At 45.8% G+C, this 17,397-nt stretch overlaps 1 protein-coding gene across 1 annotated transcript; it reads left to right on the top strand.

Moving 5' to 3' along the window:
• The first annotated feature begins 3,999 nt into the window (after nt 1–3,999).
• On the top strand, nt 4,000–16,751 carry LOC116552736 (alanyl-tRNA editing protein Aarsd1). The gene is made up of 12 exons (XM_032279544.1): nt 4,000–4,101; nt 4,255–4,386; nt 7,707–7,866; nt 10,590–10,647; nt 10,913–11,069; nt 11,163–11,279; nt 11,471–11,601; nt 11,894–11,960; nt 12,149–12,240; nt 13,039–13,093; nt 15,225–15,319; nt 16,208–16,751. The coding sequence occupies exons 1-12, from the start codon at nt 4,063–4,065 to the stop codon at nt 16,341–16,343; spliced, it is 1,239 nt and encodes a 412-aa protein (XP_032135435.1). The 5' UTR covers nt 4,000–4,062; the 3' UTR covers nt 16,344–16,751.
• Nucleotides 16,752–17,397: the final 646 nt, after the last annotated feature.

Consider the following 17,397-nt stretch of genomic DNA (forward strand, 5'->3'; position numbering starts at 1 on the left):
ATGTTGGCTGATCTCAAACTCCTGACCTCAAGTGATCCACCCACCTCAACCTCCCAAAATGCTAGAATTACATGTGTGAGCCACCACACCTGGCCCTCTTTATACTTTTAAAACTAACTGTTACTCTAGTTAATATCTGTGTTTACTTGTCCATTCAACAGCTGTTCCATTTGTCCATAAAATTTTTTGAGTTCCTAATAGGTACAAAGGACTGTAACTTAAAATAAATGCATTGCCCACAGGCTTTGCTCTGGAACTTATGGTAAACTATTAGGATTTACTTAAAAAGTAAACATTTATTTATTTATTTATTTATTTTTGAGATTGAATCTTGCTCTGTTGCCCAGGTTGGAATACAGTGGGGCATTCATTGTTCACCTCAGCCTTGACTTTTTGGGCTCAAGTAATCCTCCTGCCTCAGCCTCCTGGGTAGCTAGGACTACACCACATCTGACTAAGTGAAAAAAAAAAAAAAGAATACATATATATATATTTAATTAATTAATTTATTTTTGAGACGGAGTTTCACTCTTGTTACCCAGGCTGGAGTGCAATGGCGCGATCTCGGCTCACCGCAACCTCCGCCTCCTGGGTTCAGGCAATTCTCCTGCTTCAACCTCCTGAGTAGCTGGGATTACAGGCACGCGCCACCATGCCCAGCTAATGTTTTGTATTTTTAGTAGAGACGGGATTTCACCATGTTGACCAGGATGGTCTCGATCTCTTGACCTCGTGATTCACCCGCCTCGGCCTCCCAAAGTGCTGGGATTACAGGCTTGAGCCACCGCGCCCGGTTGAAAATATATTTTTGTAAAGACAGGGTCTTTCTATGTTGCCCAGGCTGGTCTCGAACTCCTGGCCTTAAGCCTCCTGCCCAGCCTCCCAAAGTGCTGGGATTACAGGCCTGAGCCACCATCCCTGGCCCCATACTGCATTATAAATACTATAATACCTATAATTTATTTTATACTATGTAGTTTTAAGGTATAATTATATAATATACAAAACAATACATAGCATGGAACATAAACATATATAGTATATATTGTTTATATGCAGTATATTAAAATTTAATCATAATTATCAGCAAATGTGATGTGTGTGTGTACACAACTGGAATCATACCATGCAAACCTTGCACTGTGCCCTTTTTCACTTTATATATTGGAGATCTTTACAAGTCAGCACATACAGATCTAACTCATTTTTTTTTCATGGCTACCTGGTATTCCATTGAATGTATTTTTCATAATTTCGCAGGTTCCTTATTGAAGGACAGTTAGGTCATCAGTCTTTTACCTTTATTTATTTATTTTTTTGAGACGGAGTTTCGCTCTTGTTACCCAGGCTGGAGTGCAATGGCGCGATCTCGGTTCACTGCAACCTCTGCCTCCTGGGTTCAGGCAATTCTCCTGCCTCAGCCTCCTGAGTAGCTGTGATTACAGGCACGCGCCACCATGCCCAGCTAATTTTTTGTAGTTTTAGTAGAGACGGGGTTTCACCATGTTGACCAGGATGGTCTTGATCTCTTGACCTCGTGATCCACCCGCCTCGGCCTCCCAAAGTGCTGGGATTACAGGCTTGAGCCACCGCTCCCGGCTACCATTTTCAAACAATGTTGCAATCAACATTTTAAAATGTGGATAAAAAAAAAAATCCTAAATCTTTTGGGTAATTAAATAAATAAATAAATAAAATAAATAAAAATGTGGATCTTTTATGAAAACAGACTAATACAGTTAATTGGAAGAGAAAAAAAAAAAGAAAAGAAAATGTGGATCTTTACATATGTTTGCCAGAATATCTGTAGGGTACATTTCTAGAAGTGGAATTGCTAGGTCAGAGAGTAGATAAAATACATTTAAATATTTTGATAGACTTTACCAAGTTGCTCTTTGATGAAATCATACCAATTCTCACTCCTACCAACAATGAGAGTGTTACATTCTCTAAAACTTTTCAGATATTTGACAAGATAAAAATTACTACCTGGTTTAATTTGCTTTTATATTTATTTATTTTTTGAGAGGGAGTCTTGCTCTCTCACCCAGGCTGGAGTGCGGTAGTGGGATCTCAGCTCATAGCAACCTCCGCCTCCCGGGTTCAAGCGATTCTCCTGCTTTAGCCTCCCAAGTAGCTGGGACTACAGGCACCTGCCACCACACCCAGCTAATTTTTGTATTTTTAGTACAGACAAGGTTTTGCCATGTTGGTCAGGCTGGTCTTAAACTCCTGGCCTCAACTGATCCAGGGACCTTGGTCTACCAAACTTCTGGGATTGCAGGTGTGAGCCACTGTGCCCAGCCCAAACTGGTTTTCTTTCTTTTTGAGACAGAGTCTCACTCTGTCGCCCAGGCTGGAGTGCATTGGCATGATCTTGGCTGACTGCAACCTCCTCCTGGGTTCAAGTGATTCTCCTGCCTCAGCCTCCCGAATAGCTGGGATTACAAGTGTATGCCATCGCACCTGACTAATGTTTTTGTATGTTTAGAGACAGGATTTCACCATGTTGGGCAGGCTGGCCAAATTGTTTACTTTAAAAAAATTAATTTGATTAATTACTTAATTTATTTTTGATGGAGTTTTGTTCTTGTTGCCTAGGCTGGAGTGCAATGGCACGGTCTCAGCTCACTGCAACCTCTGCCTCCTGGATTCAAGTTAGTCTCCTGCCTCAGCCTCCCAAGTAGGTGGGATTACAGGCATGCGCCACCATGCCTCGATAAATTTTTTGTATTTTTAGTAGAGAGAGTTTCTCCATGTTGGTCAGGCTGGTCTTGAACTCCCAATCTCCGGTGATCTGCCCACCTTGGCCTCCCAAAGTGTTGCGATTACGGGCGTGAGCCACCGTGCCCAGCCAGTCTTATTTTTAAAAATTTTTATTTATTTTTGGTGACAGGGGTCTTACTCTATCACCCAGGCTGGAATGCAGTGGCAGGATCTTGGCTCACTGCAACCTCTGCCTGCTGGGCTCAAGCCATCCTTCTGCTTCAGCCTCCTGAGTAGCTGGGACTACAGGCATGCTCCACCATGCCTCGCTAATCTTTGTATTTTTTGCAGAGAGGGAGTTTCACTATGTTGCTCATGCTGGTCTCTAACTCTTGAACTCATGTGATCTGCCCGTCTTGGCTTCCCAAAGGGCTGAGAATTATAAGCGTAACCACAGGACCCAGAAGCTCCCAGCGGTCTGAAAACTTTTTTTTTTTTAAAAACTGATAATACAAAGCTATATTACTATCATGTCTTACAACTTACTAGGTATTTATATATGATTTCATGAAAAAATGAAAGTAGGTCTTTTCTTCATAGGTGGTGAAACAGGTCATAATAAATGGCAGAGTTGAGACTTGAACCTTTATAGCACATATCTCTTTATCTACAATTCTGAAAACCAAAAGTTTTTTTTTTTTTAGATGGGAGATTTATTCTTGTTGCTCAGGCTGAAGTGCAATGGTGGGGTCTTGGCTCACTGCAACATCCCAGGTTCAAGCGATTCTCCTGCCTCAGCCTCCCGAGTAGCTGGTATTACAGGTGCCCATGACCACGCCCGGCTAATTTTTGTATTTTTAGCAGAGAGGTAGTTTCGCTATGTTGGCCAGGCTGGTCTCGAACTCCTGGCCTCAGGTGATCCACCCGCCTCGGCCTCTTAAAATGCTGGGATTACAGGCGTGAGCCACCGCCCCCAGCATTCTGTTTTTACTGGGCAGCGCTCCTCAGTAACCATGCCAGCTAGTCCCTCTAAGCAGCTGGATTCCGCAGCCAGAATACTTACATCCCTGGGGCCCAAAGGGGCTCACTAAACAACGTGCCTTGTCCAGGCCGCGTTTTTTTTTGTAATTTTGTATTTTTTTGTCTCCTGGTCTTGTCCTTTGTGAAGCCTCAGAACAGTCGCAGCAACCCAGCAAATCGACAATTCGTGTTTTCAGTAAATTTATCGAAATCGCATTCCATTCTTTACACTCCTGCTTCTGCGCAGACATGCGCCCTTAATGACGTTTGTCCTAAGTCGCTCTCCGTTCGCTCACAGGCTTCTTTGCGCGTGCGCTTCCCCATTCGCCTACAGCAATGGCCTTCCGGTGTCAGCGTGACAGCTATGCCCGAGAGGTGCGGCGTCCTGGGCGAGGCACTTGAGACTGTTGGGCCGATAAGGCGGTTTGGGGAAGAGGGCGCCAGGTAGAGGGAGTGTCAACATGGGATTCAGTCCCGGTGTGGAGAGGGCTGGGATCGAGGCTTATTCTCTCATCCCTCTCTGTTCAGTTCACCACCACCGTGGTCTCCTGCCATCCCGCGGAGCTGCAGACTGAAGGGAGCAACGGCAAGAAGGAAGTGCTGAGCGGTTTCCAAGTGGTGCTGGAAGACACACTGCTTTTCCCGGAGGGCGGGGGACAGGTACAAGCCGCTCTCTTCCCAGGAAGCCCCCAAATTTCTTTGTGCTGAGGCAGAAAATGCTCTCCTGCCCCCCTTTTCTCAGCCATCACGAATTCAGATGAGCTTTAATTCATTTTGTTATTCACTTAAGTATCTAAATGCTTATCTAAACATAACATATGCTAGATATTATTCCAGGCTGTAAGGATAACAGGTGAACAACGCCGTGCCTTTATATACGTGGAATATTTATTGAAGACAACTGTGTGTGCTAGGTATAACAAGTATTAAATAAAAACCGAGTAAAGAGGAAGACTGATGGGATGCTTGTCTAGATGAAGGGTAACTTATTTCAGTAGAGACCTAAATGAAGTGAAGGGCTGTCTTTGCAATTATCTAGTGGTGCTGGCGGCAGGGGGCGTATTCAGGCAGATGAATAGCGCATGCATACAAAGGCTCAGAATTAGTTTCCAGTATTTGTTAGGGACTGAAAAAGATGTTACTGAAGGAGTTCGGATGAGATAGAAGGGTTAGCAGAGAGGATACTTATCAGTGCTTTGTTGAGGACTAGGTACAACATGAGTGCAAATGAGGTACATTGTGAACATGGAAGAGGACGATAATAACACCAAAGGTAGACTTTATGAGAAAGGCTTTTCTTTTTTTTTTTTTTAAAGATGGGGTTTCACCGTGTTGGTCAGGCTGGTCTTGAACTCCTGACCTCAGGTGATCCGCCTGCCTTGGCCTCCAAAGTGTTGGGATTACAGGCGTGAGCCACCATGCCCGGCCAGAAAGGCTTTTCTAGCATAGATAATAATAATAGCACAAAGGCAGAAAAGCCTGAAAGAATCTGACAAGCCTAGTTAACTAAATAGTCCAATATAGTTGGAGCCATGGTGTGTGTTGATGACAGGCTAGAGATCACATGCCCAGCTACTGGGGGCCAGTGCAGAGGGCCTTGAAGGATGTGTTGGCCAGGCATGGTGACTCACGCCTGTAATGCTAACACTTTGGGAGGCTGAGGTGGGTGGATCTCTTGAGGTCAGGAGTTGGAGACCAGCCTGGCCAACATGGTGAAATCCTGTCTCTACTAAAAATATAAAAATTAACCAGGCATACTGGCAGATGCCTGTAGTCCCAGCTACTTGGGATGCCGAAGCATGAAAATTGCTTGAACCCAGGAGGCGGAGGTTGCAGTGAGCCAAGATTGCACCGCTACACTTCAGCTTGGGGGACAGAGCAAGACTCCATCTAAAGAAAAAGAGATGTGTTAAGGTGTGTGGGCTTCATTCAGGAAACTGCAGTGAATTATGCAGGTTTATTTTATTTATTTATTTTTTGAGATGGAGTCTTGCTCTGTTGCCCAAGCTGGAGTGCAGTGGCCTCGGCTCACTGTAACCTCTGCCTCCCAAATTCAAGCAATTCTCCTGCTTCAGCCTCCTGAGTAGCTGGGATTACAGGCACACGCCACCACGCCTGGCTAATTTTTGTATTTTTAGTAGAGACGGGGTTTCACCATGCTGGTTGAGAACTCCTGACTTTGTGATCTGCCTGCCTTGGCCTCCCAAAGTGCTGAGATTAGAAGCGTGAGGCACTGTGCCCAGCCTATTTATGTATTTTTTTTTTTTTTTTGAGATGGAATTTGCTCTGTCGCCCAGGCTGGAGTACAGTGATGTGACCTCAGCTCATTGCAGCCTCTGCCTCCCAGGTTCAAGCAATTCTCCTGCCTCAGCCTCCTGAGTAGCTGGGGTTATAGGCACATACTACCATGCCCGGCTATTTCTTTTTTATTTTTTTAATTTTATTTTTTTTAAAAGACGGGGTTTCACCATGTTGATCAGGCTGGTCTTGAACTCCTGACCTCAGGTGATCTGCCCGCCTTGGCTGCGAAAGTGTTTGGATTACAGGTGTGAGCCACCACGCCCGGGCTCTTTTTTATTTTTAAGAGATAGGATCTTGCTATGTCACCCAAGCTGGAGTGCAGTAGCATGATCCTAGCTCACTGCAGTCTTGAACTCCTAGGCTCAAGCAATCCTCCTGTTTTAGCCTCTCCAGTAGTCAGGACTACAGGCGCACACCACCATGCTTGGCTAATTTTTTGAAGAGATGAGGTCTCGCTTTGTTGCCCAGGCTGATCTTGAACTCCTGGCCTCAAACGGTCCTCCCACCTTGGCCTCCCAAAGTGCTGGGCTTACAGGTGTGAGCCACTGCCCTGGCCTCCACGCAGGTTCTTAAGCAAAGAAGTGATAAGAGAGAACATGTTCAGCAGACTTGGTACAGAGAAAGTTCCGATTGCGTATCAGTCATTGTTACAGTGATTCTCCCAACATGAAGATTTCCGTGATCTGCTGAAGGAAAACCTGTGACCTCAAGTATCCATAGAAGGTCTCATTTTAGACATCATTTCTTTCAGGAAGTCTTTTCTGAGTCCCCAAGACTATTAGGTCTCTTTCTTTTGAGATGCTCTAGCATCATATACTTTTTCATGTTATGGCGTGTTATAGGTTATATTGCAATGCCTGTTTTCCAGCCTGTGTTCTCTAGACTCTTAAGTTCCATGAGGCACCGTGTCTTGTTTATATTGTGTTCTTGAGGTGGCACAGTGTCTTGTAAGCAGTTGGCACTTGAAACTTTTTAAAATGAATAAATAAACTTTTTTTTTTTTCTTTTAAGGGACAGTGTCTCACTCTGTCACCCAGGCTGGAGTGCAGTGGTGCACAATCATAGCTCACTGAAGCTTCAACCTTTTGGGCTCAAGTGATTCTCCAACCTCAGCCTCCCAAGTAGCAGGAAGTATCATGGCCTACTAATTTTTTATTTTTACCTAGAGGCGGGGTCTCACTATGTTGTCCAGTCTGGTCTCAAGGGATCCTCTTGCCTTGGCCTTCCAAAGTGTGGGATTACAGGAAGAAGCCACCATGCCCAGCCTAAATGAACATTTTTGAATCTAATTCTAGTAGCAGTGCAAGAGGTTGGAGTAGAGGGAGGGAGGAAAATTCAGATCATTTTAGAAACTACTAAAGATAAGAATCTAGACTAAGGCAATGAGCATTGAGGATTAAGGTTCTTTGGGTTTTACTAAAATTTTTGTTCCTATAGTTACAATCTGTTTTTGTTTTAATTCTGTTATTCTGAAGATCACAACACATAGATGTTTAGAATGCAAAGGACTGAGAATCCTCTCACTGAGCAAAGTGGCCTCATCTCAGTTGGCATTGCCTTCTCCCACTCCCTTAGGGAGCTCAAATTCTGGGTCCGTCTCTCATCCTAGAGGGTCTTTGTACCTAGGAGTCAGGATGAGCCCTGCCTTGCCATTGATTACCTTTACTTATTTCCACCAGCCTGATGACCGTGGTACAATCAATGACATCCCTGTGCTGAGAGTGACTCGCCGTGGGGAACAGGCTGATCATTTCACACAGACACCGCTGGATCCAGGAAGCCAGGTTCTGGTCCAGGTAGACTGGGAGCGGAGGTTTGACCACATGCAGCAGCATTCAGGTAAGGGCTGGGATGGGGGACATAACACTGGGGCAGTTGCCATGTATGGGGATGCCGTGATAACTGAGATATGGTTTGGGTTCTCTAGGAGTTAAACCATTTGAAAGAGATAGATTGTTCAGAATCAGCTGTGATTCAGAAAGGATATGCTAAATGTTGTAATAGCAACATGAACAACTGAAGTGAAAAAAGGTATTAGAATAACTGCTGGATTTAGGTGTTATCAACTGGATCTAGGCTGATAAAATTAGGTATTATCAACAATTATCGCCGGGCGCGGTGGCTCACGCCTGTAATCCCAGCACTTTGGGAGGCCGAGGCGGGTGGATCACGAGGTCAAGAGATCGAGACCATCCTGGTCAACATGGTGAAACCCCGTCTCTAGTAAAACTACAAAAAATTAGCTGGGCATGGTGGCACGTGCCTGTAATCCCAGCTACTCAGGAGACTGAGGCAGGAGAATTGCCTGAACCCGGGAGGCGGAGGTTGCGGTGAGCCGAGATCGCGCCATTGCACTCCAGCCTGGGTAACAAGAGCGAAACTCCGTCTCAAAAAAAAAAAAAAGAAAACAATTATCACTTAACAGCTCCATCTGGATGTCTCACAGCCTTTTCACACGCAAAATGTCCAGAATGAAATGAAAAGCCTCCCCCTCCCTCCTGGTCTTTCATTAGCATCTTGTGTGTTCATGGCAGGGTATCAGCATACACCCTGTCACTCAAGTTCTGGAAGGCATTCCAGATCCCTTTTCAGGCAGAGATAGCCAGCCAGTCACTGAGTCCTGTTGGTTGGTGTTCTAAGTATTTCTCCACTTCTTTCCACTATCACTGTCATCCTAGTCCCAGCTCCCAACTGTCTTTCTTTGGACCTCTCTAACAGTTTCCTAGTTGATTGCCCCACATTCAGTCTTGCTCCTCTGTAGACCATTCTCCATAAAGCACCAGAACAATCTTTTTTTGTTTTTGAGACAGAGTCTTGCTCTGTTGCCCAGGCTGGAGAGCAATGGCATGATCTTGGCTCACTGTAACCTTGCCTCCCAGGTTCAAGTGATTCTCCTGCCTCAGTCTCCTGAGTAGCTGGGATTACAGGAGTGTGCCACCATGCCCACCTAATTTTTGTATTTTTAGTAGAGACGAGGTTTCACCATGTTGGCCAGTCTGGTCTCGAACTCCTGACCTCATAATCCGTCCACCTCAGCCTCCCAATGTGCTGGGATTACAGGTGTGAGCTACCATGCCCAGCTGAAGAATCTTAAAAATGAAAATACGGCTGGGCGCTGTGGCTCACTGCTGTAAATCTAGCACTTTGGGAGGCTGAGACGAAGGATCACTTGAGGCTAGGAATTCTACACCAACCTGGACAAGATAGTGAGACCCTATCTCAAAAAATAAATATAGGCCTGGTGCAGTGGCTCATGCCTGTAATCCCAGCATTTTTGGAGGCTGAGGTGGGCGGATCACTTGAAGTCAGGAGTCGAGACCAGCCTGGTCAACATGGTGAAACCCCATCTCTAAAAATACAAAAATTAGCTGGGCATGGTGGTACGCATCTGTATTGCCAGCTATTCGGGAGGCTGAGGTAGGAAAATCACTTGAACCCAGGAGCTGGAGGTGGCAGTGAGCTGAGATGGCACCACTGCATGCCAGCCTCGGCGACAGAGCAAGACTCTGTCTCAAAAACAAAACAAAACATAAAGTAGAAATGTAAACAAGAAAAATAAAAACAACAAAAAAAAACTATAAAATAAATTTTAAAAAGTGAAAATATTATGTCACTCCTCTGCTTAAAGCTCTTCAGAGGCTTCCTGTAGGTCCTTGTGTAAAGCCAAACTTTTTACCGTGGTGTACAAGCTGTATCTGGGTAGCTCTTGTCTACTGCTCTAGCCTCATCCAGTGCCTCTTCACCTCTTGCTGGCTGCATCCTGGTCGTGCTGGCCGTGTCTGGATTCCTTTGACATACTCTGTTTCTTTCTTCCTTGAGGCCTTTGGCTGTCTTGTTTCCTCTTCCTTGATAGTCAGTTCCATCTCTTTCTCCTTTTCTTCCTCCTCTTCTTCTTTCTCCTCATCATCACTCTTGTCAATCAGGGGTGCTGCTGTATCTCTGATGTCAAGCCTTGTGCCTTGCATGTGGTAGGTACTCTAAATACTTGTTGAATGAATGAATGCTGCATATTGGAACTTAAGTTCGGCCAGGTGTGGTGGCTCATACCTGTAATCCCAGCACTTTGGGAGGCCAAAGAATGTGGATCACTTGATGTCAATAGTCGAAGACCAGCCTGACCAACTTGGTGAAACTCCATCTCTACTAAAAGTACAAAAATTAGCTGGGCGTGGTGGCGCACGTCTGTAATCTCAGCTACGTGGGAGGCTGAGGCATGAGAATTGATTGATCCTGGGAGATGGAGGCTGCATTGAGCCACTGCACTCCAGCCTGAGTGACCCAATGATACTCTATCTCAAAAAAAAAAAAGAAAGGAACTTAAGTTCAAGTCCAGCGTCTTAAAAGTTATTTGACCTCTCTCGGCTTTAGTTTCCTCATCTGTGAAATGGTATCATAAGGCCTCTTGCAGAATTCTCATTGTGATTTTCAATAAAGTATCTAAAGTGCCTAGCAGCTCTTCAACAAGGAGAATTTCTGTGCTTTTATCATTGTGGCTCTATTTTATCACTGTGAGAGTATGTAGGCTTCTCACTTTTCTCCTGCCTCTTGCTCTCTTCGCTTAGGGCAGCATCTCATCACAGCAGTTGCTGACCATCTGTTTAAGCTGAAGACAACATCATGGTGAGTGGGAGGCACAAGACTAACTGTAGGCAGGCCTATCCAGCACTGGGAGGGAGGCTGTGGTGGGAGGATCTCTTGAGCCTGGGAGGTCAAGGCTGTGGTGAGCTGTGATTGACACCAAATTGCAGTGTTGGTGACAGCGAGCTTGACTCAAAAAAAAAAAAAAAAAAGTGGTGAGAGGGCATGATTGTTCCAGTTTTTAGAGGAAAAGCTTTCATCTTCTTGTTCAGTAAGATATTATCTGTGGCCACTCTACTTCTGATAGGGAGCTAGGGAGATTTCGGAGTGTGATTGAGCTGGACAGCCCCTCTGTGACTGCAGAGCAAGTAGCTGCCATTGAGCAGAGCGTCAATGAAAAAATCAGAGATCGGCTGCCTGTGAATGTCCAAGAACTGAGCCTGGATGATCCTGAGGTGGAGCAGGTCAGGGTAGAGCCGGTGGGTGGCTTCTGCAGAATGGCTCTCCAAGGGCTCCTCATCAGATTCAGACAGCCCCTACCCTCTTGTTGAGTCCAGGTAAGAGGCCGGGGTTTGCCGGATGATCATGCTGGGCCCATTCGGGTTGTTACCATCAAGGGCATTGATTCCAACATGTGCTGTGGGACCCATGTGAGCAATCTCAGTGACCTTCAGGTAAGTGAGGAAGGGCTGTGGAGTGGTTGAGAAGAGGGATTGGGCAAGAGGGGATCAAATGGGGCTGGGAGTGGCAGAGAGGGATAATCGAGGACTCCTAAGTGATAGGTTTCTCCTACCCTCAGGTTCTAGGATCCACTGTGGTTTATGTATGAACATGTGTATGTGTGTTACCCCCTTACCTCATGTAGGTCATTAAGATGCTGGGCACTGAGAAGGGGAAAAAGAACAAAACCAACCTGATATTTCTGGCTGGGAACCGGGTGCTGAAGTGGATGGGGAGAAGTCATGGAACTGAGAAAGCACTGACTGCTCTGCTGAAGTACGCCTCTTCCAGCCCCTTCAACTGCCTCCCATTTCTGAGATTTGGGACATAATCTCTTACCTCTGGGAGACAAGATGCAATCATAAATGATAAAGTGCTTTGGACAGTAAATCAGAACCACAAAAAATGGTTGATTTCTTTGTATCTTTTCTCCCAGTTGCCTGAAAGGCCTCTTAAGAATATCTCCTGCAGGGAGGCACCCTAGCAAGAAGGGAATTATTGATTTATGCCCCCAACATCAGAAACAACTGGGAGGCTGGGGAGGTCTCCACTGATCTTTCTCTTACAGGTGTGGAGCAGAGGATCACGTGGAAGCAGTGAAAAAGCTCCAGAACTCCACCAAGCTCCTGCAGAAGGTGATTTATTTCATGGAGGGTGGAGAGGGCATGGGCTCTGGCTAGAATAGGCTCTCCAGATTTGGTCTTCTGCCTAAGCAGATGTGTAGTTTGTCAAAGTGGGACTGAGGGGATAATGAGGTGGAGGGAAGCTGATACTCTCTATTGTTATCCTTTCCACTTACCTACTGTTATCATATCTATTTCAGAATAACCTGAGTCTGCTCAGAGACCTGGCTGTGCACATTGCCCATAGCCTCAGGAACAGCCCAGACTGGGGAGGTGTGGTTGTATTACACAGGTGAGAAATTAGGGGCTGGAGACAAGGAAGGGGGGCTGTGTTGGGCTTAGGGCTCAGTGTCTTCTCTATACGCAATGTACAGTGGGAGGTGGGTATCTCACTGGTATTCTTAAGGTTGAGTAGATCTTAAGAAATATGTTACCTCCCAGGTCTCCTGGTTTTGATTTTGATATTAACATCTTTACTGTAATTCTGTGTCTTTCTTCCTTTACTGTAACTCTGTTTCTTTCTTTTTTTTTTTTTTTTTTTGAGATGGAGTCTTACTGTGTCTAGAGTGCAGTGTCATGATCTCGGCTCACTGTAACCTCTGCCTCCTGGGTTCAAACAATTCTCATGTTTCAGCCTCTTGAGTAGCTGGGATCACAGGCATGTGCCACCACACATGGCTAACTTTTGTATTTTTAGTAGAGATGGGAGTTTTGCTGTGTTGGCCAGGTTGGTCTCGAACTCCTGACCTCAAGCAATCCACCTGCCTCAGCGTCCCAAAGTGCTGGGATTACAGGTGTGAGCCACCGTGCTTAGCCTGTATCTTTCTTTGGCACTAATCCTTACCTCCTTTACTCACTAACAGATTTCTGCTTATCCTGGTGAATCCTATTTAAGCGAGATGGAAACAAACCCAGAGGTTAATTACAAACGGCTAAGAGCCAGCAAGCTGCCGTCTTAGCCAGTACTCTCTCTTGGCTATGTGCACAAATAGGCAGCAGCAAGGCCAGCCTCAGAAGGAGGGGCCAGGCTTCCTGCAGTTTCACAGCCACCACTCCAACCTGGGTCTAATGTCTGTGTCCTTTGTTGTAGGAAGGAGGGTGATTCAGAGTTCATGAATATCATTGCCAATGAGATTGGGTCAGAGGTAAGAGGAGCATGAGATTCTCTACCCCGGCCTGGGTAGAGACCTAGGGAGACATATGTGAGGGGCGTGGGTTTAGCTGAAGTCCCTCTACATGAACACATAAGGAGTAGGGAATAGCAATTCATTCAATACTGTTTTCTTAGCACTGGCTGTGCGCCAAGCTCTCTTTTAGGTGTTGAGCTAGATCTATGCTATTGCTCTTTCTAAGGGTGTGATGTTTATCAGCTTCTGAGCTCCTTTTATCAGAGCTCTAGCTCCTCAAAGCCATTCAGGTTTATGTGTGCTGAGGATCCAATATTAGAAATACAGGAGTGGGCTGGGTGTAGTGGCCCACACCTGTAATCCCAGCACTTTGGGAGGCCAAGGCGGGTAGATCACTTGAGGTCAGGAGTTCAAGACCAGCCTGGCCAACATGGTGAAACCCCATCTCTACTAAAAATACAAAAATTAGGCTGGGCATGGTGGCTTATGCCTATAATGCCAGCAGTCTGGGAGGCCAAAGTGGGTGAGTTGCCTGAGTCAGGAGTTTGAGACCATCCTGGGGCAACATGATGAAACCCCATCTCTACTAAAATACAAAAAATTAGCCAGGTGTGGTGGCGTGTGCCTGTAGTCCCAGATACTAGGGAGGCTGAGGCATGAGATCTCTTGACCCCAGTAGGTGGAGGTTGCAGTGAGCTGAGATTGCTCCACAGCACTCCAGCTTGGCCTACAGAGTGAGACTCTGTCTCAAAACAAAATGAAACAAAAATTAGCCGGGTGTTGTGGTGAGCACCTGTGGTCCCAGCTACTTGGGAGATTGAGGCAGAAGAATTGCTTGAACCTGGGAGGCTGAGGTTGCAGTGAGCCGAGATTGCACCACTGCACTTCAGCCTGGGTGACACAGATTGTGTCTCAAAAAATAAATAAATAAATAAAAGCAGCTGGGTGTGGTGGCTCATGCCTGTAATCCCAGCACTTTGGGGAGGCCAAGGCGGGAGGATCGCCTGAGTTCAGAAGTTTGAGACCAGCCTGACCAACATGGAGAAACCTTGTCTCTACTAAAAATACAAAATTAGCCAGGCGTGGTGGCACATGCCTGTAATCCCAGCTACTCAGGAGGCTGAGGCAGGAGAATGCCTTGAACCTGGGAGGCGGAGGTTACAGTGAGCCAAGATTGCGCCATTGTACTCCAGCTTGGAAAACAAGAGCAAAACTCTGTCTCAAAAAAAAAAAAAAAAAGGAAATACAGGAGTGGGCAAGCCTCTTTGAAAGCCGCCCCGTACATTTTCCTCTTCCTCTGGCTTTACTTACTCTTCCCACTCCTGATAGTTTCTAGCCTAGAGATTTCCAGGTCTCTCTTTTTTTGTTTGTTTGTTTTTTAGAGACAGAGTCTTGCTCTGTTGCCCAGGCTGGAGTACAGTGGTGTGATTATGGCTCACTGCAGTCTCGAACTCCTGGGCTCAAGCAGCCCTCCCGCTTCAGCCTCCTGAGTTGTTGGGACTACAAGCATGAGCCACAGTGCCCCACTATCTCTTTTGTATTTACTCCAGAACCCTTCTTTGGAATGCCTACTGTGGGTAAAGCATTGTGCATCTCTCTTTCATAATTCTTTTGTATAGACAGAACTGATTCTCAAAGAGCTCATGTTCTAGTCTGCGAGACAAATATGTGTGTTGACATTTATAATTTAGAGTGATAGAGTGATGCTAGAGGTGGAGGAGCATATTACCTGAAGGATAGGGAGATTTCAGGGGAGGGGGCCTTAAAGACTGCTTAGAGGTCATCCAGACAAGGGGCAGAGGCAGCCAGGCAGGGGGAAACCTGGTGGTTTAGGCAGTGGCAGGCATAGGATGCATGGTGGGGAAAAGTTTGCAAGAGTGAAACCCTGAAAGGCATTTCATGCTTAGCCAGGACCAGCAGTCTTCTGCCACCTTCTTAGTGTCTCAGGTTTCCGGAGTTGCTCTCAAAAAGTTTCTTGGCCCGGCTGGGCCAGAGTGGAAGGGCTTTATCATCATTCATCAGGAGCGTCACTTGGTGGTTTGGGGGAAATATCTGTTCTTAAAATTGAAGAGTATGTTTAGGGTTTAGGGGGGTTGACTCTGTCTACATCCTTAATTATCAGGGTTTACCTCCTTGTTTTACCACCTAGGAGACCCTCCTGTTCTTAACCGTGGGTGATGAAAAAGGTGCTGGACTCTTCTTACTGGCAGGGCCACCTGCGGCTGTGGAGACCCTGGGGCCCAGGTAATCCTGTGTGGACTTTCTTGCACATGTGGTAGAGCCTGTATCCTACAAATACATTCCTTTACTGAATCAAAGGACCATCACATCTGTGATCTCATTTAATTCACATCATGGGCATGTGAATTAAATGAGATTGCAGATGTGATGGTCCTTTGGGTTTGAGCAACTTTCCTGCTTCAGCCACTCAAGTGCATACCACCACACCCAGCCAATTTTTTGTATTTTTAGTATAGATGGGGTTTCACCATGTTGGCCAGGCTGGTCTCGAACTCCTGACCTCAAGTGATCCGCCTGCCTTGGCCTCCCAAAGTGCTAGGATTACAGGTGCTCACCCTGCTCCCTGGAGATTAACATAATTTAGCCCAATTCATAGACACTGATGTTGTTTCCAGTTATTCACTCGTATGTGATCATGGTACATCTTTGTGCACATGGGCAAGTTTTTTTTTTTTTTTTTTTTTGAGTGGGGTTTCCCCCTTTTTCCCCCGGCTAGAGTACAGGGGCGCTTTCTCGGCTCCCTGTAACCTCTGCCTACAGGGTTCAAGCGATTGTCCTGTCTCAGCCTCCAGAGTAGCTGGGATTACAGGTGCATGTAACCGCGCCCAGCTAATTTTTATATTTTTAGTAGAGACAGGATTTTATCATATTGGCCAGGCTGGTCTCGAACTCTTGACCTCAGGTGATCTGCCTGCCTTGGCCTCCCAAAGTGCTGGGATTATAGGCATGAGCCACAAGCCTGGCCTACGACCAAGTGTTTTTAAGAAAGATTCCTAGAAATCATCTACTCTTCTTATCCCTCCTCCAGTCCCTGGAAAGACTTAGGGCTGTCCTTGGGTTTTTTGGTGACTTTTCCCTCAAAGTCTCCCTGACTACACCTCTGTTCTCCAGGGTGGCTGAGGTCCTGGAAGGCAAAGGAGCAGGCAAGAAAGGCCGTTTTCAGGGCAAGGCCACGAAGATGAGCCGGCGGCCTGAGGCGCAGGCGCTTCTCCAGGACTACATCAGCACGCAGAGTACTAAGGAGTGACGACTTAGGGCGTTCACCTCCTGTCTCCACAGGAATCTTTTGTTCAATAAAATCATTTGACTCAGAATGGTTGTGATACCACTTATATTTATATGATTAATTCATACAGTATACTCTAGCGTGCTTGTGTGGTTACTTTCTGTTTGTAAATAGGTAATTTCCTAATTTAGTTCCTGCTGGGCATAGCCTACATAAGGAGTGGGCATTATGTTGACGAAATATATTCATTTATCTAAACTCAGCTGAAACATTTCTTCAGTTGCCTAAGGAGAATGCAGTTTAGTCCGGAGTCTTGACCTAGGTAGGGATCAGCCTATTCAAACCTCCTTGTTTTCTTCTTTTTTTTCCCCCCCTATTTCTTTTACCAGTCTTGTTTTTCAGTAACTTTGTAAATAGGTCAGGAAGCCATGAAAGTATATGGTAGAAAGATGCCGGCTGGGTATGGTGGCTTACGGCTGTAATCCCAGTACTTTGGGAGCCTGGGTTGGGTGGATCACCTGAGGTCAGGGGTTCAAGACTAGCCTGACCAACATGGTGAAACCTTGTCTCTACTAAAAATAAAAAAATTAGCCAGGCATGGTGGTGCACACCTGTAATCCTAGCTGCTTGGGAGGCTGAGGCAGGAGAATTGCTTGAACTCGGAAGGCAGAGGTTGTAGTGAGCTGAGATTGCGCCACTGCACTCCAGCCTAGGTGGCAAAGTGAAACTGTCTCGAAAAAAAAGGAAGATGCCCAAGTCTGAAGCAGTCAAAGGATGGAAAAGATAAACTATGTTGGTCTCAAGCTCCTGACCTCGTGATCTGCCTGCCAGCCTCCCAAACAAAGCTGGTGTGGTAATCTTAATAATATCAGACAAATTGGACCTTAACCCTTTTCCCACTTGAAAAAATAGGGCAACTTGCTGCCAGAGTTCATTTAATTTTACATGAACACACTATTAAAGGTTGAAGCAAATCTGACTGATTTTCAATGTGAAAATAAAATATAAAAACTGTTCTTGGAGTTATTTCTGAACAGAACAAATCCTAATGTAACAGAAATGTTTATGATGATCA

This window comes from Sapajus apella, unplaced genomic scaffold (genome assembly GCF_009761245.1).
Source record: "Sapajus apella isolate SASKATOON/1434 unplaced genomic scaffold, GSC_monkey_1.0 scaffold12, whole genome shotgun sequence".
NCBI lineage: Eukaryota > Metazoa > Chordata > Mammalia > Primates > Cebidae > Sapajus > Sapajus apella.